Source organism: Haliotis rubra, unplaced genomic scaffold (assembly GCF_003918875.1).
Source record: "Haliotis rubra isolate DU_JTF1 unplaced genomic scaffold, ASM391887v1 Scf1008, whole genome shotgun sequence".
In the NCBI taxonomy this organism is placed as follows: domain Eukaryota; kingdom Metazoa; phylum Mollusca; class Gastropoda; order Lepetellida; family Haliotidae; genus Haliotis; species Haliotis rubra.
The window spans coordinates 225,440-249,994 of NW_025764902.1; the positions used below are offsets into that span (position 1 = coordinate 225,440).

General features: G+C 41.6%; 3 protein-coding genes across 3 annotated transcripts; all 3 read left to right on the plus strand.

Annotated features, from left to right (window-relative positions):
• Positions 1–932: 932 nt before the first annotated feature.
• LOC124268112 (ankyrin-3-like) lies at positions 933–2,385 on the plus strand. Its single transcript, XM_046703134.1, has one exon. It carries the CDS (start codon positions 1,018–1,020, stop codon positions 2,383–2,385), a length of 1,368 nt encoding a protein of 455 aa, XP_046559090.1. The 5' UTR covers positions 933–1,017.
• Positions 2,386–3,285: 900 nt separating this feature from the next.
• LOC124268118 (ankyrin repeat domain-containing protein 17-like) lies at positions 3,286–4,113 on the plus strand. The gene has a single exon (XM_046703142.1). It carries the CDS (start codon positions 3,286–3,288, stop codon positions 4,111–4,113), a length of 828 nt encoding a protein of 275 aa, XP_046559098.1.
• A 3,993-nt stretch (positions 4,114–8,106) lies between these two features.
• LOC124268071 lies at positions 8,107–23,483 on the plus strand. The gene is made up of 5 exons (XM_046703093.1): positions 8,107–8,691; positions 19,094–19,269; positions 20,900–20,985; positions 21,314–21,512; positions 22,101–23,483. Exons 1-5 carry the CDS (start codon positions 8,388–8,390, stop codon positions 22,215–22,217), a joined length of 882 nt encoding a protein of 293 aa, XP_046559049.1. The 5' UTR covers positions 8,107–8,387; the 3' UTR covers positions 22,218–23,483.
• Positions 23,484–24,555: the final 1,072 nt, after the last annotated feature.

A 24,555-nucleotide genomic window follows, 5' to 3' on the forward strand; every position in this document is an offset into this window, starting at 1 on the left:
TTTGACATTAATTGTCGTGGACAGGTGGGATTTACACCAACGATGACATCAGCTTTGTATGGGAAGAAGGATGTTTTTGACCTGCTCGTGTCAAAGGGAGCTGATCTCACAATAAGAAGTGAGAAGAATGACACTATCCTTCATGTGGCATGTGAAAGTGGAAATAGTCCCATTGTAGAAGATCTGCTTCCACTGTTTGACATTAATTGTCGTGGACAGATGGGATTTACACCAGCGATGACATCAGCTTTGTATGGGAAGAAAGATGTTTTCAATCTGCTCGTGTCAAAGGGAGCTGATCTCACAATAAGAGCTGACAAGAAACACACCATTCTTCATGTGGCATGTCAAGGTGGAAATAGTCCCATTGTAGAAGCTCTGCTTCCACTGTTTGACATTAATTGTCGTGGACAGATGGGATTTACATCAGCGATGCCATCAGCTTTGTATGGGAAGAAGGATGTTTTTGACCTGCTCGTGTCAAAGGGAACTGATCTCACAATAAGACATGACAACAATGACACCATCCTTCATGTTGCATGTCAAGGTGGAAATAGTTCCATTGTAGAAGACCTGCTTCCACTGATTGACATTAATTGTCGTGGACAGTTGGGATTTACACCAGCGATGACATCAGCTTTGTATGGGAAGAAGGATGTTTTTGACCTGCTCGTGTCAAAGGGAGCTGATCTCACAATAAGAGTTGACAAGAAACACACCATCCTTCACGTGGCATGTCAAGGTGGAAATTGTCCCATTGTAGAATCTCTGCTACCACTGTTTGACATTAATTGTCGTGGACAGGTGGGACTTACACCAGCGATGATAGCAGCTTTGTATGGGAAGAAGGATGTTTTTGACCTGCTCGTGTCAAAGGGAGCTGATCTCACAATAAGAGTTGACAAGAAACACACCATCCTTCATGTGGCATGTCAAGGTGGAAATAGTCCCATTGTAGAATCTCTGCTACCACTGTTTGACATTAATTGTCGTGGACAGGTGGGACGTACACCAGCGATGATAGCGGCTTTGTATGGGAAGAAGGATGTTTTTGACCTGCTCGTGTCAAAGGGAGCTGATCTCACAATAAGAAGTGAGAAGAATGACACTATCCTTCATGTGGCATGTGAAAGTGGAAATAATCCCTTTGTAGAAGCTCTGCTTCCACTGTTTGACATTAATTGTCGTGGACAGGTGGGATTTACACCAGCGATGACATCAGCTTTGTATGGGAAGAAGGATGTTTTCGATGAGCTCGTGTCAAAGGGAGCTGATCTCACAATAAGAAATGACAACAATCACACCATCCTTCATGTGGCATGTCGAGGAGGAAAGAGTCCCATTGTAGAAGCTCTGTTTCCACTGTTTGACATTAATTGCCGTGGAGAGGTGGGATTTACACCAGCGATGACATCAGCTTTGTATGGGAAGAAAGATGTTTTCAATCTGCTCATGTCAAAGGGAGCTGATCTCACAATAAGAGCTGACAACAAACACACCATTCTTCATGTGGCATGTCAAGGTGGAAATAGTCCCATTGTAGAAGCTCTGCTACCACTGTTTGACATTAATTGTCGTGGACAGATGGGATTTACATCAGCGATGATAGCAGCTTTGTATGGGAAGAAGGATGTTTTTGACCTGCTCGTGTCAAAGGGAGCTGATCTCACAATAAGAAATGACAACAATGACGCCATCCTTCATGTGGCATGTCGAGGTGGAAATAGTCCCATTGTAGAAGCTCTGCTTCCACTGATTGACATTAATTGTCATGGACAGGTGGGATTTACACCAGCGATGACATCAGCTTTGTATGGGAAGAAAGATGTTTTCGATTTGCTCATGTCAAAGGGAGCTGATCTCACAATAAGAAATGACAACAATCACACCATCCTTCATGTAGCATGTCGAGGTGGAAATTGTCCCATTGTAGAAGCTCTGCTTCCACTGTTTGACATTAATTGTCGTGGAGAGGTGGGATTTACACCAGCGATGATAGCAGCTCTGTATGGGAAGAAGGATGTTTTTGACCTGCTCGTGTCAAAGGGAGCTGATCTCACAATAAGAAATGACAACAATGACACCATCCTTCATGTTGCATGTCGAGGTGGAAATAGTCCCATTGTAGAAGATCTGCTTCCACTGTTTGACATTAATTGTCGTGGACAGGTGGGATTTACACCAGCGATGACATCAGCTTTGTATGGGAAGAAGGATGTTTTCGATCAGCTCGTGTCAAAGGGAGCTGATCTCACAATAAGAAATGACAACAATGACACCATCCTTCATGTGGCATGTCGAGGTGAAAATAATCCCATTGTAGAACTCTGCTACCACTGTTTGACATTAATTGTCGTGGAGAGTTGGGATTTACACCAGCGATGACATCAGCTTTGTATGTGAAGAAGGATGTTTTTGACCTGCTCGTGTCAAAGGGAGCTGATCTCACATTAAGAAATGACAACAATGACACCATCCTTCATGTGGCATGTGGAAGGTGGAAATAGTCCCATTGTAGAAGCTCTGCTACCACTATTTGACATTAATTGTCTTGGAGAGGTGGGATTTACACCAGCGATGACATCAGCTTTGTATGGGAAGAAGGATGTTTTCGACCTGCTCGTGTCAAAGGGAGCTGATCTCACATTAAGAAATGACAACAATGACACCATCCTTCATGTGGCATGTGAAAGTGGAAAAAGTCCCATTGTAGAAGATCTGCTTCCACTGTTTGACATTAATTGTCGTGGACAGGTGGGATTTACACCAACGATGACATCAGCTTTGTATGGGAAGAAGGATGTTTTTGACCTGCTCGTGTCAAAGGGAGCTGATCTCACAATAAGAAATGACAACAATGACGCCATCCTTCACGTGGCATGTCAAGGTGGAAATAGTCCCATTGTAGAAGCTCTGCTTCCACTGTTTGACATTAATTGTCGTGGAGAGGTGGGATTTACACCAGCGATGACATCAGCTTTGTATGGGAATAAGGATGTTTTCGATCTACTCGTGTCAATGGAAACTGATCTCACAATAAGAAATGACAACAATGACACTATCCTTCATGTGGCATGTGAAAGTGGAAATAGTCCCATTGTAGAAGCTCTGCTTCCACTGTTTGACATTAATTGTCGGGGAGCACTGGGTTGTACACCTTTGATGTATGCAGCTTTCCCTGGAAATCAAAATGTTTGGGAACTTCTTCTGAAACATGGAGGTAACTGTGTATGTGTAGGTGATGATAATCACACATCACTACACACAGCATGTAGAGGTGGCAACATGTTGATTGTTGAAGATGTCATTGGTGATTTTGACATTGACACAAGAGGTTTGTTCGGTCGCACACCGCTTCTGGAGGCAGCTAGAGGTGGTCAAATTCCCGCAGTTGACTTCCTTGTGTCCCAAAACGCTGACGTCAAGATAGTGGACAATATGGGTAATAGCCTGCTACACGTTGCTTGTATGGGTGGACATCTTGGTATGGTGAAACATGTGTGTCCATGGTTTAATATTGATGACAGAGACACATTTGGGTGGACTCCTGCAATGGTAGCATCTATATTTGGAAATTCTGCAGTGTTTGACTACCTCAGACGACAGGGTGCAGATCTGGCACTGGTTGATAAGACTGGAGATGATTTGTGCACTCTCGCCCTTCAGGGAGGATGTAGACAAATCATAGAACGATTATCACCTGATGGACAATATGTGAAGAAGCACACCCCTTGGACAATACTGATGAGATCCGTAGTGACAGGATCTTTTGAAATGTTGAAAGTTTGCTATGACAACAGTTCTGATTTGGTTCAAACAGACCAGTTTGGAGATAGTCTGCTTCATCTGGCTTGTCGCGGAGCCAACAGACAATGTGTGGAGTATCTGCTCCTGACCTTTGACATCAATGTCAGAGGTCGGTACAACTGGACACCGGTGATGATGGCGGCTGTGTGTGGACATTGGGATGTCTTCCAGCTGCTGGTGGACCACAAGGCAGATCTCTCTCTGGTCTCAGACACAAGCGAATGCATCCTTACTCTGGCTCAGAGAGGACAAAGCAATGCCATTGTGGAATACCTGAGGAATAAGTCAGGGAATTCTCGGGAATGAGAAAGATTTGAAAAAAGTTTCGACAGCTGATGGACTTTCCTAAAAACTAAAAAATGTCAAGGATCATCCTGGGCATCAAAGATTGAATTCTTAAATATACTGATACACTGTGAAAATGCATAATAAGTATGAACAAGAAAACAGCAAAGGAATTTTGTCACAGCAGATGACGCTTCAAATGAAACCTGTAATACGGCATTGTTGATTTTGATGATCTTATGCCTCAAGAAGCTGAACAATCTGATGTTTGTGAGGTCAAATATGTGAAATAACAACAAAGAATCTGGTATGCTTTTTCAAAGCGTCTCAGCATACAATTTGAATATGCCCATTGTCTCAAGTGAATGTTTGGAAGATAACACCTTCTTGTATTTGACACCTGACTTATCGGTGTTCCACAGCTATTGGTTCCAATTGTAATCAGATCTTGTAGATATGTAAATAAATGTCGATATCATTTTGAGACAGTACATAATGCTGCAGTACATAGGTGCTGCATTACATGTGTTGTTTTACTCCTTGCCATTTAAATATGCATTAAACTTGTGAGCAATAAATAAGTGCATGGATGGAAACAGGTCGGTGAAGATGTTCAATATGACGTCAAAGTTCCCAGGAACCACCGCATCCAAATATGAACTGTTAACAGAAATCTATATCATTTCAATTTTACAAATATATGTTAAATCTTGTCCACCCATTAATCCTTGTGATTTAAATATGCATTTACTATATTGCTTGTTGCAAATGGCACACTGTGAAAAATGATGTACATTCAGGAATTACTAAATGTTTATTTCATGCCAAGACATGTTCCTTCGTTGCTATGGATACCAACTATTGCCTTTTAATCAGATGTTGTAGATATGTAAATAGATGTCTATGTAATTGTCTGACACAGTTTGTTCATTCCTGGAGAAATACTGATAAAAGACATTACAGATGTTCACTAAATATATGACATTATGTATTGACAATATGTGATGGTTGCAAATGTTTTATAACGAAAATAATTCACATTCAGTGATTACTGGATTGTTTTTTTGCATGCCAACGCATGCTTTCTTTGGCGGCTGTGGGTAGCAACTCTTGGTCTATATTCAGATTCTGTAGATATGTACATAGATGTCTATGTAATTGTTTGACATAGTTTGTTCATTCCTGGAGAATACGATGAACTGAGGGACTCGTATTTCATCTGTTCACTAAATATTTGACACAATGCATTGACTATACTTTCTGGTTTCAAATCTAGGATATTGTAAATAATTCACATCTCAGTTATTACATGCTTATTTAAGACATGCTTATTTGCTTGTTACCAGATCTTTGTTCATGTTGATCATGGAATATATACATGTAATATAATATAATGCAAATGGTAGTAGGTAAACTTATTTTCGGTTACGCATGTAGATGTAACTGATGTGTTAAGATGGCTCACAACCTGACATCTGCCTTATGTCCCTCTGCCTGTCTCTGTCTGTCTGTCTGTCTGTCTGACTGTCGAATTCCGTTCATAACATTTCTCATTCTTTGCACGTTGTCAAACGGCATATGTGTACATATCGATGTGTTCTTGGAGTCAGAAAAGATACAACCCGACGTCTGTCTGTCTGTCTGTCTGTCTGTTTGTCTGCTTTTCTGTCAGTCCGTCCTTCTGTCGATTTCCATTCATAACTTTGTCTGTGTACTCTTGGGAGTGTGGGAGTCGGAGAAGGATATTTCTCTTTCTTCCCATTTTGTCATGGCAATAAAGAAGTTGTGAGTTAACTTTGATAGACAATTTGACTGGTCGACCATTGTACAGATTGTTAATATATTCATTGTACAGTTACAGACAGAACTGATATGATATTGTACATAGACCTATTCAGATATTACATTGTATATATATGCTCCCTTTGTACCCAAGACATGCCCAGTATCCAGACACTTAAGTATATATCTACATTATTGGTAATAACTGTGAATTGTTCATTTTAGTGTCCTGATGTCTACAAACTATAATTTCTTTTCAATGTTTCAGGATCTCTTATGTGAGAAATACATTTGTACTCATTGTAATGGCATTTGTATGTCGATTCATAATTAAATATATGATAACAGCCCTCCTGAAGGAAAGCTTATTATTTCACCTGATAACATGTACTAAAAATTACATTGCATTTTTGGTTTGCCTGTATGACAAACAGCATATCTCTGCTTCAGTAACTGTTGGAGCATATTGTAACACGTGGCTGTATGTTATGTAATTCTGTTTAGATATAAATGTTCTGTTGATGCCGCGTTAGGCAGTATTTACTCACTCACTCACTCACACACTCACTAGATATAACTGTAACATTTGATAATAACTCTCAGTCTTACTTACTTGATGCCCAATATTCCACCATGTATCCCAAGTGAATCAAGCCAAGCTTTACATAAACTAGATATTGTAACATGTTGTGACTTCATGGTTCTGCTGATGAATCGCTATAATGATCTGTTGTGTTATGAATGTCTTTAGTGACTCTTAGCAGAAAGTTCACCTTACAGCCCCTCTATGGATCAGTACAGAAACTGAATGAATATGTGCACATGCGTGTGCGTGTGTTTGCTGTGATGAATCACAATAATTAAATATTGAATGTCCTTACTTTATTTACGGTTTTGTGTGTGTGTGTGTGTGTGTGTGTGTGTGTGTGTGTGTGTGTGTGTGTGTGTATGTGTGTATGTGTGTGAGTGTGTGTGTGTACTTTGTTTGTATGATAATCTACTTCAGTAACTCTTGGGACATATTGTAACACGTGGTTGTATGTTATGTAATTCTGTTTAGATATATATGTCCGCTGATGCGGCGGTAGGCAATATTCACTCACTCACTCACTGACTAGATGTAAATGTAAACATTTGAGAATAACTCTTAGTCTTACTTGCTTGTCACCCTATATTTACACCATGTATCCAAAGTGAACAAGCCACGTTTTATATAAAATAAATGTCCTAACATGCTGTGGCTAACTTTGTTGATGAATCACAATAATTAAATACTGAATGTCTTTAAATTGTTTACTGAAGTGTGTGTTTGTATTTTCATGTTGTTGTTTCTCTCTCTCTCTTTTTCTCCCTCTCTTTCTCACTCACTCTGTGTCTGTGTGTACGCGCGCGTGCGTGTGTGTCTTCTAGTATTTGCGCCCTCTTTTTAAAACAAATCGATGTATTTCTCTACTCTTTGTCCAGACGCTACCATGAGTGCCTGATCAGTTTCTGTAACAGGGAGTCAGAAATAAAAATATTAATCGTGCGTTCCATTTTGTGTTAGCTACTTGAAACAGACCGGGGGGCGGTGGGGTAGCCTAGTGGTTAAAGCGTTCGCTCGTCACGCCGAAGACCCGGGTTCGATTCACCACATGGGTAAAATGTGTGAAGCCCATTTCTGGTGTCCCCCGCCGTGATATTGCTGGAACATCGCTTAAAGCGGCGTAAAACGTAACTCACTCACTCACTCAAACAGACCGAATAGTAACTTGCAAGTTGTTTACCACAGTTGTTTGCGCAAGGCTGTAATGAATCGATATGATAATCGAACTTCCTGACATTGATGCCAAACATGGTGACGAGCTGTCTTCCGTTCTTTCATTAATGTAAACTATATAATTCATGTAACATATGTTATATTTCGGATTACACTTTCTTAGTAAAATACAGATTCTAGAACGTTTTGTTGGGTTGAGTCCCATCCGGGATACGAACCCACACCCTCTGAGTCAGGCACCTAATCGCCAGTACACAAAGTCAGTCGCCTAACCCGCTCAGCCACCGCGACTTCCACAAAAATGGAAGTCGCACAACTGGTAGTCCAGAGCGGACTTGTGTACATGTGATAAGAGTACTTTGGCCTGGCTCCGACGGCCAAAAGCTGTGATTACACAATGCCATTTAGAAGTTATGGTCAGATACACTTTCTTAGTAAAGTACAGATTCTAGTGCTTTTTGTTGGGTTGAGTCCCACTACGAAAGTACAATCCCAAATATAACATATGTTCCATTTGACCACTTTCTAAATGGCATTGTGTTATAATATATAATTCATATCTCAAACGGCCGCTCCTTAAAGATTGTCACAGGAAAACTTTGTCAGTGATTGGTCGGTGAACAGAGCCAATAAACATGTTTACAAGGCAACCGAGCGTGTACTCAATACTGGCGTCATACCACCAATTAACACATTGAGCTGTTAATATTCTCCCGTTCTCTAACTACTGATCACTATTCTAGAAACTTGCAGCATGAGGATGGTTGCGTGGGAATTTGTTCAGCTAGCTCTCGCCATCACCATGACTTACAGCTCAGGTGTACAGTCATGTCACATTTTGACATTTAACCATCATGGAAGTTTGGACGGACAAATGTTCAATGACACCTTCATCACTGAACGCAGTGTTTATGACAAAGCTGCATGCTTGTGGTGGAGTTTCCATGATCTGCAGTGCAACATGGTACTGCACAATCCAGCGTCTCAACGTTGCCGGTTGTACTATTCATCCGTCATCACTGGGGGTGAACAAGAGGCAGGCTGGCAGTATTATACAGGTAAGTATCTATTGCCTTATGCCAGTCACTGATATTCGCTTCGTGACAGATAATCTTGGCTTGTTATAAGACCGTGCTCCTTCGTACTCCAGTATTCCAGCTATATGATGGCAGCCTGTAAATATTTGAATCTGGACCAGACAATCCAGTGATAACACCATGAGCATCTGTCATCGAGCATAATAACAGAAGTTCACAATCAATTCAACAATGCATGACGACAGTACACGTTTTTCTCTTGGTGCAGTTTCGTTACATGTGTGTTTGTCCATTTATTATTTAAAAGGTTGTTCTTTGAAAAACAAAAACATTCAGAAAAGAGTATTCAATCAGTGAAGGTCTTATATGCCAATGTCGCTATATGGCTGACAATTTTACTTTTTAACTCACTAATATGTCAGTTCAACCTTCAAAATTAAAGGCAGAGAAAGGTAGACGGGAACTATGGCTTCATGGAAGTTTAATCATTCCATGGCACGAAGGAACAGAGTTTGTCCCTTTATCTTATGGTTCCTCGAGAACCAGTTAAATTTGAGACCTGTGAATGACCGATTTTTATTACTTACATTTTTTACTACAACGAATTATGTGATGTCCAGTGAGTGCAAGACAGCTTTTTGTACTCTCTTTCTTTGGAATAGATATTGATAAATGTTCAGGGTTCTAAATGAATCAATAGATGGGTCCATTTTGTTGTTGATTTTAAAAGTGGGAATGTTTAATCAAAGTTCCTAAAATGTTTGCTTCGTCAAAGAAAGAGAACCACTAGACAAATTTTGATTAGCTTGCGTGTGTTGTAAAGTAACTAAAATATTATGATCTGTGGTTATTGATGGAGGTTCCATTCTGGAAGCTACAACTGTATTAAGGGTTTGTCCAATGACAGTCTCTAGTAAGTCCATCATTGATCAACGTGAGGGTCGGTCTAAATGCTGCTGGGAAGTGACACAGGAAGGAAGGGCTCTGTAAGTCCTCATGATCCCCAGTAAGGTGGTCTCAGTTTGGTTACTGGTCTTTCATAGGTATTAATTAAGGGGGGTTATATAACTGTCATTTGTTTTGAGTTATTCTAAACTATGACATACACCACAGTCTAGTTGTCCTTGATCGACACACCTTTAAATATGAATATATTGTTTTCATTGCTATATGAAATGAGTTGAGTTGTTGCGTTTTACATCGCATCGGCATTATTTCAGCCATACAGCGACGACATTCTTCAAGGGCATTTAGAAGTTGGTGTAATAATACAAGACAAATCTATCGATAACGACCTTTCCGTGCTGGTTCTTGCCCCTTCGTATGTAGCGACGAGACCAGGTCTGCATAAATGAACATTTTAAGTACAAAGTTTAACTGATCAGGGTTTTTAAAAAACAAAAACAACATATTTATTCAATGCTTTTTATTTACAAACAGAAAAAAGTCATAGCACAAAAGTTAATACTTGCAATTCGTCATTCACATTATATTGGTCAACTTCCCTCAATTCGTTAACAATGAGATACCCGCCCACGCGGGAAAACATATCTTTCTGATTTCATTGCTACATTACTGTAATTTTGCCACTGCAATGTAACATTTTAACTCATTGACTTGTCGACTGCGTTAAATAACACATTGTAATTACAAAGCGAGGGGGTGAGTGAGTTACGATATTAACGTACTCAGCGATCGTACTCGAATTAAGCTGTCACTTAAAAGAACAAATATACTTCGATTTAAAAAATGGTAGACACAAACATATCTTAAGAGACATGGTCTTACATACCCACTAGGTAGGGCGATAATGGTATGGTACTTCAGCCCCCATCAAGGGCATAGTCAAGAACAATTTGGGTTGATCACAATCTCTCGATTTATTTCAATTTCCTTTAAATAAGCAATGATTAAATGTGAACCAATACTATTACAAAGAACCTTCATTGATGATGATAGGAAATATTGATCCCTTGTGATGGAAAAATCAAAACAGTCATGCAGGAGTTTAGGAACTGGTCGTAGAGTGCCTGAAGATCAGATTGTTGAAGAGCAAAATTTAAGTATCTTATCTCGAAAATTCGTCAATTAAGACATATCTCTATCCATTAGGATGTTCCCGTAACTTTTTCGCTTCATAAAAGAGTAAGTATCTGCATCGATTACGGTAGAAATAATGGTGTTGATCATCCAACCTGAAACACTATAGTCGTCAAATCGAATTAATTATTTCAATGCTTCACGTATTATATTGATTCCCAAGTTGAAACTAATGCAGTAGTTAAATCTGTTAGTAAAAGAACCCAGTTTCATACCAACAAACAACAAAAGAATGAAATACAATCAACCATTGTATTCAAAGTTTATAAATTAATACAAACTACTGCAAAGGTATGACAATGGCAGCAAAAATGAGTGTGTTTGTGAGTCAAAATGTTACGTTGTATGAACGTTATTTCACCCATATAGTTCTGAACATTCTTACACATTTTAAACACAATGTTTAAATGAGTTTCTTGAAATATATATTTATTCATTACACTATTATTGACAAACAGAAAATAATTTAAAATAAGCAATTTATCTTACCCATAACACAGTTACAATTTATGATATACATCATTTTCTCTCATTGAGATGCAGATGCAATGGGAAAAGGTTTTCAGATTTGTTGTTTCATAATGTGAGTCCCTCTCAGTTGTTATATACTTGGAACGCAACTGGTTGTATTCCTGGTGGAATGCCAAAGGATTTGTTTAAGACTTTTTGAGTATGGTGAGGGTAAGATCGACATGTGGTCTCACCATCTACCAGGGTGGGGAAGACAAAAGTCGGTAAGGTCAACCTCTGGTGTCACCCTCTGCCAGGTGGGGAAGACAAAAGTCGGTAAGGTCAACCTCTGGTGTCACCCTCTGCCAGGTGGGGAAGACAAAAGTCGGTAAGGTCAACCTCTGGTGTCACCATCTGCCAGGGTGGGGAAGACAAAAGTCGGTAAGGTCAACCTCTGGTGTCACCATCTGCCAGGGTGGGGAAGACAAAAGTCGGGAAGGTCAACCTCTGTTGTCACCATCTACCAGGGTGGGGAAGACAGAAGTCGGTAAGGTCAACCTCTGTTGTCAGCATCTGCCAGGGTGGGGAAGATAGAAGTCGGTAAGGTCAACCTCTGGTGTCACCATCTGCCAGGTGGGGAAGACAAAAGTTGGTAAGGTTAACTTCTGGTGTCACCATCTGCCAGGGTGGGTAAGACAGAAGTCGGTAAGGTCAACCTCTGGTGTCACTATCTGCCAGGGTGGGGAAGACAGAAGTCGGTAAGGTCAACGTCTGGTCTCACCAACTGCCAGGGTGGGGAAGACAGAAGTCGGTAAGGTCAACCTCTGGTGTCACCATCTACCAGGGTGGGGAAGACAAAAGTCGGTAAGGTCAACGTCTGGTCTCACCAACTGCCAGGGTGGGGAAGACAGAAGTCGGTGAGGTCAACCTCTGGTGTCACCATCTGCCAGGTGGGGAAGACAAAAGTCGATGAGGTCAACCTCTGGTGTCACCATCTGCCCCGGTGGGGAAGACAAAAGTCGGTGAGGTCAACCTGTGGTCTCACCATCTGCCAGGTGGGGAAGAGAAAAGTCGGTGAGGTCAACCTCTGGTGTCACCCTCTGCCAGGTGGGGAAGACAAAAGTCGGTAAGGTCAACCTCTGGTGTCACCATCTGCCAGGGTGGGGAAGACAGAAGTCGGTAAGGTCAACCTCTGTTGTCACCATCTCTCAGGGTGGGGAAGACAAAAGTCGGTAAGGTCAACCTCTGGTGTCACCATCTGCCAGGGTGGGGAAGACAAAAGTTGGTAAGGTCAACCTCTGGTCTCACCATCTGCCAGGGTGGGGAAGACAAAAGTCGGTAAGGCCAACCTCTGGTGTCACCATCTGCCAGGGTGGGGAAGACAAAAGTTGGTAAGGTCAACCTCTGGTCTCACCATCTGCCAGGGTGGGGAAGACAAAAGTCGGTAAGGCCAACCTCTGGTGTCACCCTCTGCCAGGGTGGGGAAGACAAAAGTCGGTAAGGTCAACCTCTGGTCTCGCCATCTGCCAGGGTGGGGAAGTCAGAAGTCGGTAAGGTCAACCTCTGGTGTCACCATCTGCCAGGTGGGGAAGACAAAAGTCGGTAAGGTCAACCTCTGGTCTCGCCATCTGCCAGGTGGGGAAGACAAAAGTCGGTAAGGTCAACCTCTGGTGTCACCATCTGCCAAGGTGGGGAAGACAAAAGTCGGTAAGGCCAACCTCTGGTCTCACCATCTGCCAGGGTGGGGAAGACAAAAGTCGGTAAGGTCAACCTCTGGTGTTACCATCTGCCAGGGTGGGGAAGACAAAAGTCGGTAAGGTCAACCTCTGGTGTCACCATCTGCCAGGTGGGGAAGACAAAGGTTGGTAAGGTCAACCTCTGTTGTCACCATCTGCCAGGGTGGGGAAGACAAAAGTCGGTAAGGCCAACCTCTGGTGTCACCATCTGCCAGGGTGGGGAAGACAAAAGTCGGTAAGGTCAACCTCTGGTGTTACCATCTGCCAGGGTGGGGAAGACAAAAGTCGGTAAGGTCAACCTCTGGTGTCACCATCTACCAGGTGGGGAAGACAGAAGTCGGTGAGGTCAACCTCTGGTGTCACCATCTACCAGGGTGGGTAAGACAGAAGTCGGTAAGGTCAACCTCTGGTGTCACCATCTGCCAGGTGGGGAAGACAAAAGTTGGTAAGGTTAACTTCTGGTGTCACCATCTGCCAGGGTGGGTAAGACAGAAGTCGGTAAGGTCAACCTCTGGTCTCACCATCTGCCAGGGTGGGGAAGAGGAAAGTTGGTAAGGTCAACCTCTGGTCTCACCACCTGCCAGGTGGGGAAGAGAAAAGTTGGTAAGGTCAACCTCTGGTCTCACCATCTGCCAGGGTGGGGAAGACAAAAGTCGGTAAGGCCAACCTCTGGTGTCACCATCTGCCAGGTGGGGAAAACAAAAGTTGGTAAGGTCAACCTCTGGTGTCACCATCTACCAGGTGGCGAAGACAGAAGTCGGTAAGGTCAACCTCTGTTGTCACCATCTGCCAGGTGGGGAAGACAAAAGTCGGTAAGGTCAACCTCTGGTGTCACCATCTACCAGGGTGGGGAAGACAGAAGTCGGTAAGGTCAACCTCTGGTGTCACCATCTGCCAGGGTGGGGAAGACAGACGTTGATAAGGTCAACCTCTGGTGTCACCATCTGCAAAAGTTGGTAAGGTCATATGAAAGCGCAGAGTTGTGAATTCTGATTCCATGTGGTGGAACCGAGCTTGACAGATTAGGAAATAGTTTTTTTTGAAAACACAACTGTATGCCGGATTTATCTGATTTGAACGTAATTTACTGATATTCTGTAGTGAAAGTATAATATGACTTTGTTCAGGGGTGATTCATTCACCCCCACTTACAGGCTGTCTACTGGAGAGGTCCTTAAAGTTCCAAGACAGAACCCTTGACCTTGGTATAATACAAAAACGGTGATTATGTCAATAGAGACAGAAATAATATTATTTACTCACTGCAAAATTGTCCAAGAAAACTTGAGACGTAATGTGAGATGAGAGTCAAGAGTGAGCTCCTCTTATATACCTAGGAAAAGGCACCAAACCTGTCTATAATGTTCTCTGCGTCAGTGGAGAGTTGTAGAATATTAAAATGCTCTGTGTCCCAGTGACAGTGACATCATGTAATGGAAATATATAACATCGACTAGTGATTTAATTGCTTGATTGAAGTTTAATATTTTTAAACTGGTTAGTCTTGCATACAACCACGAGTGGCCAAACTGATGGCGTAAATCCTCGTGGGAATCTTGCAGGAAGCAGAAGCATCGTAAGTCCCCTTGATCCCAAGGAAGGTGGTCCTGCTTGGGGCGCTAGTGGTCTATCTATCACTTCTCAAAGAAGAAACTTCCAAACATTTCAAATCTCCCCCACAAGTCAGTCCGAAACCAAGCATGTCGGTAGCAACACTTCACTCGGAGTCAGTGTCACTTTCAATGACAGGTCTACGACGCTTGTCAGACGAAAAGTTGTTGACATTTACGGTGAAAGACCCCCCTGCATGTACCTTGAGCCAAATACTGACTGGAGGTGGTTTCTCTTGCTAGAAACACAAGTAGTGTTGGAGGCATATGTCATGGACAAGCAACAGTCGGGGTGCCGGGGCTTTGTTTACATCCCTCCTTGCTTCGCTACAACATGAGGCCAGCTGACCTGAAACTGAAGAATTTGAGTTTGAGAGAATGGAGGATATCTCGGTGTGCTGTGCATCACTGATGTGAGAATAGTTATGGCGGGACATTGTTGTGCTTTCGGGCACTGTGATTCGTAAGATTTCTGTTATTTGACAGACCAACTGCTGTTGACATACGCTTCATGAACGACTCCAGTTTATGGATGCCAACTGGTTGTCGTTTGATGGCGTGTTGGTTGATATTCTTGCACAAGGTCTGAGAGATAAACTGGTGCCATGTTGTGCAAGGCTTTGAACATCAGTATCAATATTTTGTAATGGATACGTTGTCGGATGGGTAACCAGTGCAATGTGATCAGAACAGGTGTTATATGTTCTGTCTTCTTTGTGCGTGTCACAACTCGGGCAGCTGAGTTCTGGACTCTCTGTAACTTGCTCAGAAGATATTCTGGAATCCCCTGCAGCAGAGCATTGCAATAGTCCAACCGAGATACTACATATGCTTGCATCAATGTTGCAGCAGTTTGCTGGTTGATGTACTTCCTGATTAAGCCTATGTTGCGGATGAAATAGTAGGCATTCTTGCACATTTTATTGACGTGCTTTTCAAGGCTAATAGTGCTGTCAAATATCACCCCAAGATTGCGAGCATGATCAGTTGGTTCAATGATACACTCATTAATTTCGAAACTTATTGAAGACAACCTTTGTCGTGCTGAACTTGAACAGAGAATGAGCATTTCTGTTTTGTCTTGATTCAGCTTCAGGAAATGTCTGGTCATCCATTTTTGGATATCAGCAATACTATTTTGAATTGCCGAACATGCTGCATCGCAGGATGACGACTGCAGAGGCTTGAAACCTAGGTAGAGTTTGGTATCGTCTGCGTACAAGTGAAAAGCAAGGTTGTGTGATCGGCCTATGTCTCCAAGTGGTGATGTATAAATGACAAACAGAATCGGACCGAGGACTGACCCTTGAGGTACTCCAAATTGAAGTTCTTCCTTCGCCGAGATTGCTCCATTAATACACACTGACTGATGTCGGTTTGATAAGTACGATCTGATCCACTTTAACGCTAGACCAGTGACCCTGATCCTACGTTCAAGAATGGAGATTAAGATGCCGTGGTTTACCGTGTCAAACGCAGCGGATAGGTCCAGTAAAACTAGGATGGCTCCTCCTGTAGAATCAGCAGCACACAATAAATCATTTTCACACGAACTAGCGCCGTCTCGGTGCTGTGCCCTTGCCGATATGCAGATTGCATAACTTCAAACAAGCAGTTTGATTCCATGTGCTCTTTGAGTCTTGATGCAACAACACGCTCCATGAGTTTTGAGAAATACGACAGGTTAGATACTGGTCTGTAGTTCTTCATTATCTCAGAGTCAAGCTGGCTCTTCTTTATGAGAGGACTGACAAGAGCTTCCTTCATTGACAGTGGCATTGATCCTTCTGAGAAAGATGTGTTTATTGTGTGCATCAGGATAGGAGCAACAGAGTCAAGGCACTCCTTTAGGAACCATGTTGGCACGGGGTCTAGGGAACATGATTTACCCGGACTCATCTTAATTATCTCACCCACTTCTTTTTCAGTTGTATCACCGAAAAAGGCCAGTGGGGAAAATCACAAAAGTCTATATCTTCGCTGTATGCAGGCGAGGTATCAGATTGGAGATTTTCCAAACATGTCCTTATAACTTGAATTTTCTCTTTGAAGTACTTTGCAAACTTGTTTGCGAGTTCATTCAGTGCATCAAAGGTTGGTAGAACTTTATCTGTTTTCTTGAACAAGAGCTTGTTTGAAAGTCGATAAACCTCTTTAACATTAGAAGCTCCATTTAACTGCTCAACAAAACAGCATCTCTTGGTTTTTTCTATCAAACAGGTAACCATATTCCTTTGGATATTGAAAAACTGTTTGTGAATGGAAAGTCCAGTCGGTCTCATTTGTCGTTCTAGTTTTCTGCGTTTCTGTTTTTCATTGCGTATGTTGTCATTGTACCAAGCGGCATTTTGGTGTATTGTAACTTTCTTTGATACCTGTGGTGCATGCTTATCCAAAGTTTCCTTCAATGCCTCATTGTACAGATCAACACTTTCATCAGCGGATCTGTTCCCATGATGTACCAGGGCATTGTCGAGATCTTGTTTGAAGCTAGGCATATTGATAGTTTTCCATCTTCTGAACACTAATTCTTGTATTTCTCGCCTGGGGTCAATGATGTTCGTGTTGAACAGAACGGCAAAGTGATCCCACTTAACTGGTCCAGTGTGACATCGGTGATGTCAAGCTCATTGTCTCTAGTAATAACTAGATCCAGAATATGTCCTTTGCTGTGGGTGGGCTCCTTTACATGCTGGTGCAAACCGTGAGATTGAAGAAGATTATTGAACCTTACAACGTCTTTCCTCTGTGGCATATCAACATGAAGATTGAAGTCACCGCACATGAGTAACTTTCCAGGAAGTGTCACAATGCTGTCAAGCAGCAAAGGGAAAGATTGAATGAAAGTTGCTTCTTGCCCAGGTGGACGGTAAACCACAATCAGGGTTATGGATTGATTATCTACAGATAGTGTCACTGCTAGAACTTCACAGGACGACTCCCAATTTGTGAGTTTTATCCTTAAACACTGTAGAGTTTTTCTATATACAATGGCCACGCCTCCTCCTCTCTTGATATTCCTTGGCACCTGAATGCACTTGAATCCAGGAGGAGTCATTTTGCCAATGGCAATCTGATCTGTGTCATCCTTACGTAACCATGTTTCCTTCACTGCCAGAACATCAAGGTTATTGTCTACAATTAGATCACACAATGACTGAGCCTTATCATCTGTTTGATTGGCATTTAGAAGTTGGTGACTAATGAAAGTAAGAATATTTATGGATAACAGCATCATATATAATAAAGAAGTTGTTATCCATAAATATTCTTACTTTCTTATGAGCCTTATCAGTCGAGGAATCATAGGTTTTAGCTGATCTTGAGTTGATAGTGCTAAACTTCAAAGTATGTACCTTGTATGTACATGATCCAATTAAGTGTTTTAGTTTCATTGAAGAGAGACGTGAAACCTCCCCGTTGTTGACAACGTCCGCCACGGTAGCCTCGACGTGTTTTCTTGATGCGACAGATGCCAAAGTCTCTTAATGTCTTAATTGTAGTGGCTTGATCTTCTACAAGCGATATCTCCTCTGGAAACCAGTATTTGATGATAAAGCATGTTGTCACATTGAATAATACCGCCAATTCCGTCTATGAAACAGATGTACCTCCCCTCGCCTTCACTGGAAGTAACAGTGGCTTGGCCATATCCATCAATTGAAACTGTGTCCCCTGTCAAAAATGTTTGTGTGTCTTTTACAACATAATAGTGTCATCAGTCACACGTTCAAACCAACAACGTCTTTAACTCTTTGTTCAGTGAACTACGTTTAATACGAACGCTCTGAACTGACAGATATAACAAAGGCGTAAAACGAACCGTGGTTATAACGAAATTAACCCTTTGAGTTCGTTAGGGCCGTTGTTGATTGTATTAATATCTTGCTACAACATCTACAGTTTTATTAATTCAAGACCCAACAGACCCAACCTAATTATCAATAAAAACAGTTATAGACTACACATCTCTGTTGTTATTGTTTATTATTTATGACCTCTATGGATTTATTTATCATTAATTACCCCCCACATCACGTAAACTGCTTTGTCAATATGTATTGGACCGAACAAATTCACTATGTATAACTGAAGCACGGTTGGCCAAGTCTTCTAATTCACTGGGAGTTGCGTACCTAGGGCGCAACAGGAATATGATTATTGTATCCAATGTTGCTATGTCGGTAATCATCATATGCTCGTCAGTTTTAAATAACAGAGAGGCCTGTATAGAATATTTAATATTTACCAGAACTTTTCTTCCATGCAAGCTTTAGGGGTGGGTCCTCCTGTAAAATGACACAGCATTAGAAATGTGCTTTCATTCCAAACCAGAAATAATGTCATCCCTCGTGTAACCTGTTGATTCCAAGTTGAAACGATAAGGTAACTGGGAATCAGGCTGTAAAAGATCTCACTGTGCAGCAAAATATTATTTACTACTATTGTTTCAGCACTGTATTGACAGGTCAGAATTACCAACAAGAATTCATGACAAGACTGATGTGGAATCTGTGTTGTGTTTAGTTGCCTGCAGCGACTTCCGGATCCTGAATGCCCTCTCGGTGATGAGGAACCAGACCCACGAGGATGTCAGCTGCTCCAACGGATTCTCCTATCTACCGACCACGTCAGGCAAATGTTTCCATGACAACGTACCATTAGACATAGGACGGTGCATGCAGACCCTCTGGATTGACCCGGTACAGTGATACATGTCTGGAAACCTACCACATGTCTATACATATTTCCATGCATACATCACTTCACGTTTTACTGTTAATAATACAAGTGAAGATCAGAGAAAGATTTGGTCTTCAGCAACCCATGTTTGTCTTTAGAGGCGACTAAGGGGATCGGGTGATGATATTACCAAGTCGCTATTCAACACGTGTCTTCTTTAAAACAGGTGTGATAATTCAGTACCTCATCCCTGTCTAGTTGTTATGTAACACGCACCTGCTCACTGTCTTTATTACAACAGGAGCGAGTATTCAGGACGCCTCTTCCTGCTCCCCTGTCTAGTTGTTATGTAACACACACCTGCTCACTGTCTTCTTTACAACAGGTGCCAGTATTCAGGTCGTCTCTCCCTGTTCCTCTGTGTAGTTGTTATGTAACACACACCTGCTCACTGTCTTCTTTACCACAGGTGCGAGTATTCAGGACGTATCTCCCTGCTAACCCACCTAGTTGTTATGTAACACACACCTGCTCACTGTCTCCTTTACAACAGGTGCGAGTATTCAGGACGTATCTCCCTGCTAACCCACCTAGTTGTTATGTAACACACACCTGCTCACTGTCTTCTTTACCACAGGTGCGAGTATTCAGGACGTATCTCCCTGCTAACCCACCTAGTTGTTATGTAACACACACCTGCTCACTGTCTTCTTTACAACAGGTACGAGCATTCAGGACAGGACGCCTCTTCCTGCTCCCCTGTCTAGTTGTTATGTAACACACACCTGCTCACTGTCTTCTTTCCAACAGGTGCCAGCATTCAGGACGCCTCTCCCTGTTCCTCTGTCTAGTTGTTATGTAACACACACCTGCTCACTGTCTTCTTTACAACAGGTGCGAGTAATCAGGGCGTCTCTGCCTGCTCCCCTGTCTAGTTGTTACATAACACACACCTGCTCACTGTCTTCTTTACAACAGGTGCCAGTATTCAGAACGCCTCTCCCTGCTTCCCTGTCTAGTTGTTATGTAACACACACCTGCTCACTGTCTTCTTTACAACAGGTGCGAGTACTCAGGACGCCTCTCCCTGCTTCCCTGTCCAGTTGTTATTTAACACACACCTGCTCACTGTCTTCTTTACAACAGGTGCCAGTATTCAGGACGTCTCTGCCTGCTCCCCTGTCTAGTTGTTATGTAACACACACCTGCTCACTGTCTTCTTTACAACAGGTGCCAGTATTCAGGACCTCTCCCCCTGCTCCCCTGTGTAGTTGTTATGTAACACACACCTGCTCACTGTCTTCTTTACAACAGGTGCCAGTATTCAGGACGTCTCTTCCTGCACCCCTGTGTAGTTGTTATGTAACACACACCTGCTCACTGTCTTCTTTACAACAGGTGCCAGTTTTCAGGACGTCTCCCCCTGCTTCCCTGTCTAGTTGTTATGTAACACACACCTGCTCACTGTCTTCTTTACAACAGGTGCCAGCATTCAGGACGTCTCTTCCTGCTCCCCTGTCTAGTTGTTATGTAACACACACCTGCTCACTGTCTTCTTTTCAAGAGGTGCCAGCATTCAGGACGCCTCTTCCTGCTCCCCTGTCTAGTTGTTATGTAACACACACCTGCTCACTGTCTTCTTTACAACAGGTGCCAGCATTCAGGACGTCTCTTCCTGCTCCCCTGTCTAGTGGTGCGGAGATTGTCGTGGAGGCAGCCGCAGATGGAGTCAACAGGTATGTGTTTGTGAAGTGTACAATAGTCAACATTTTAATAAGTGTGTTTTTTAATGCCTGTGGATGTTTCTAATCATGTGAGTGTGTGACCTTAATGGGAAAAAGTCATCCATTTCAAGTCAGCCACCACAGAGTCGTCCTTCAGCAAGCATACTTGTTGTGAGAGGTGACAAACAGGATCAGGCCAGCTGACTTGGTTGATGACTGTTATATCTCAGTTGCATAGACCGATGCTGACCCAACAAACCAATACCTCATCTAAGACTAAAACAAATTACAGAGAACGTTTGAGTTATGGTTTCATATCTGGTAAATGCATCTTTTTCAGCCCTGTAATGTTTCTGTTGGCCAAGGATGACGATAAGGCTGTGTTTTATCTGACTGTTCGGTGGTCGCCCTATACCATCATCTACAATACTGCAGGGGCGTCCTTCACATGGGGAGCTGAAGTGAGGTTTTTCAACCCCGTGCTCACACCAAAAGTGACGTCAGTCCTCTCAATCAAGATGACTGAGACTCAGTTTCTGGTAGGTTCTGGCAGGATATGTGACACTACAAACATGCAAATGAGGTGTGCTGCAGCATCTGTTTAGGAACTTAGTCAATGAGGAGGACTGAATCTAAATCACGGTGGTGAACCTCAGAACCTTTATAATGGCATGACACATAACCACTGTGCTACTACACCACTGTTGAGTGAGTGAGTGAGTTTGGGTGTGTGTGTGTGTGTTTGGGGGTTGGGGGTGTGGTGTAGTGTGTGAGTCTTGAAAATATAGATTGTTCAATAGCCTTCTGATTATAGTAATTGCGCTGAGTGAGTGAGTTAGTCTGCTTTCACGCCGATTTTAAGCAACAGCTTGGGACATTGGAAGTGGGCTTCACACAATGTTCTCGTGTGGGGAAACGAACCTAGGTCTTCAGAGTGAAGAATGAACGCTTTAACCACTGTGCTACCCACCTTCACGCTGAGAAAACAATTAAAGATGTAAATGTGCTCAAGGTATACTCAAGGTATACATTTGTGCTGGTAGTGTCAGTGTAATGAGAAAGTATGGCCTCATTTTACAGCTGACCAGTCACTTTAATGAAATTGAATTTTTTTGTGTCTTTTTCAGATATCCGACGATGACGACAGTCTGTTCGATGTTCCCAGAAGGTTACCTCTGCAAGAGGCCGTCTCCCTTTACATTGACTTCACAGTCATCAAACGAGTGCAGATAAACTATAAATAAGTAAAAAATATACAATACAAATATTATTTTGAGTTTGATACATTTGGCAATAACATTAAGCCTTCATGAAGGAAAACATTTTTGTGAAATGTTCTGATACCCTAGAGACTGGTACTGACATCATCAAACAAGTGTAGATCAAATATCCATAATCAGGATATACAAATAATTAATGTCAAATTTCCTGATACGATAGATATTGACTTCGTCATCATGAATTTCAAATTTCTGACATGCTGGTAATTAGTGTTCGAAATCTTACAATTGATAATTATTTCATTACCAACGAGCAATAATTAAAGAAGTATGTTTATGGTCAGTTTTACAATGTATGTGTTAAGGTTGTTATTGCAGATAAGTATAACATAGTTCTCTGTTGTCTTTTGCTTTATGTAGAAACTGCGCAAATTGCATTTGCAAATTTAACACGCAATGTAAAATAATGCACCTTGCTATTTTAAAGTGAGGACATAAACATAAAGTTCCCAGAGTCGTCAAGAAATATTCAGTCTTGACTTTTCAGTTAGTAAACTGATTTTTCTGACAATTAAACACGTTTTCGGGCCCTGACAAATTCTAAGATATGTTCCATCGTCAAGTGTTTCAAATACTAAAACAGTTGCTCCAAAATTGTTCGAGTTTGATTATAAGAAAATGTGATCGATTGCTTGGTCATTTGGTCACTGCGACCAATCTTTGACTATTTCAATTAATTCGGAAAACCACTGAACACCCATGGAAATCATTTTTGTTACTTTTTGTCAAATTTCTGACATGCTAAAAATATAATCATCAAATATCCTTAATCGACAAGACAAGTTGTGATATTTGATAAATTCACGACATTAATTGAGCTTAAATATAGAAGTAAACCAAATGCCAAATTGATGGTACAGGTATATTATGATGGTCATGTTCGGGAATGTTAGCCCTTCGCAAACATCTCCTCACCAGAACAAGAATTGAGTGAGTTAAAACTTAAACTCACATCGGCTGTGTTTCAGGAATATGGTATCTATAAAATCCATACAGTGATAAGAAACAAAGGGAAGATATACATACGTGGAAACAAACAGTAGCTTCCCCGGTTGGATTGACACAATACCTACAGCAACTCTTGTAGAAATAATAATCGAAACATATACTGTTCAGTTTCAGCGATCAGTTCATATTCATTCAATGTTAATATATATTTTGCCATTAACATCCAATGGAATTTGTTTCAGCAGATAATCGACACTGAAATTCATTGCTATACATAAGCACTGTTAGAGCTGTATCATCGCGAGTTTCTATACGTCCATCTAGATTTATTTGGTCTTACAACTTGACGTAAGAGATGATGTATTGTCACTTCAATGCATGAGACCTTAAGGCTCGTTTGATCGACTGAGACAATATTACTGAGCTGCCATGTTTTGTTATATGAGTATTCAATTATGGAACCATCTGCCATTTACAGACATATCCCAACATCTTACTGATTGAATCAATCTGTCTCGACGGAGTAACAAGAAGTTTATTATTATTTTATATGTCAGTGTAGTCGATTTTCATTTGTTTCTTCATTACACTTTCATCTTTCATTGATTCTGTTTCTTTACGTGAATCGATTTAAGATATTCTCGGCTTAGAATATAGACATGTACATCACTGTCAATGAGGTGTTCATTTCTGTAATGCTTTTAATAATAAAGATTCTAATGTAAACAAATGCAGTAAGTGCTTCATGCTTAGTGAAAAAGCCCATCTCAAAAGACTTACACAATTAGATACTGTGTAATGTGATAGATAGAGGATACTAAACGACCTTCCGTGGAATACCAGTTTTATTAAACGAGTTAATGAGTTGGTATCAAACGAGCGAAAATTGGTATCCCAAGGAAGCGGGTTAAGTGTTCTGTTTATAACTCTCTAACATAAATAGATAGATACTGCCTACAGTGTGATGAGTCAGCTTTACGCGAGTCAAGCAAGGTCTAATGCCATTGTGACAGGGGATTAGCATTGTGACATCATACTTGTAAACCATTACACTGGTGTAACATCGCCGTAAAAAAATATTACACTGCATTATCTCCCATGCACATAATATAGGCGGAATCGTACAAACGGCTCAGGTAAATGATTGATTGGGCACTCTTTCGTTACCATGTAACAATCTGACTCCTGCATGAACTATTTCTCAGCCCATCTCCTTCTCCGAGTAATGATTTGCATATTTGTACGTATGAAAATAAATCATTACTTCTGCATGTTTTTCGTAGTTTCTTACGGGTGTTCACTTTCAGAATGTATTTTCCTGGATAGCTTTCACAGCTGAAATTGACCCTCTATA

Bases quoted from the DNA above. Each gene is read 5' to 3' on its own strand.
- LOC124268071 (XM_046703093.1), top strand. From the start codon at position 8,388: ATGAGGATGGTTGCGTGGGAATTTGTTCAGCTAGCTCTCGCCATCACC. The intron at 8,692-19,093 runs GTAAGTATCTAT...TGTTGTGTTTAG, and splicing joins AGGCTGGCAGTATTATACAG to TTGCCTGCAGCGACTTCCGG. The intron at 20,986-21,313 runs GTATGTGTTTGT...CATCTTTTTCAG, and splicing joins GCCGCAGATGGAGTCAACAG to CCCTGTAATGTTTCTGTTGG.
- LOC124268112 (XM_046703134.1), top strand. From the start codon at position 1,018: ATGATAGCGGCTTTGTATGGGAAGAAGGATGTTTTTGACCTGCTCGTG.
- LOC124268118 (XM_046703142.1), top strand. From the start codon at position 3,286: ATGTTGATTGTTGAAGATGTCATTGGTGATTTTGACATTGACACAAGA.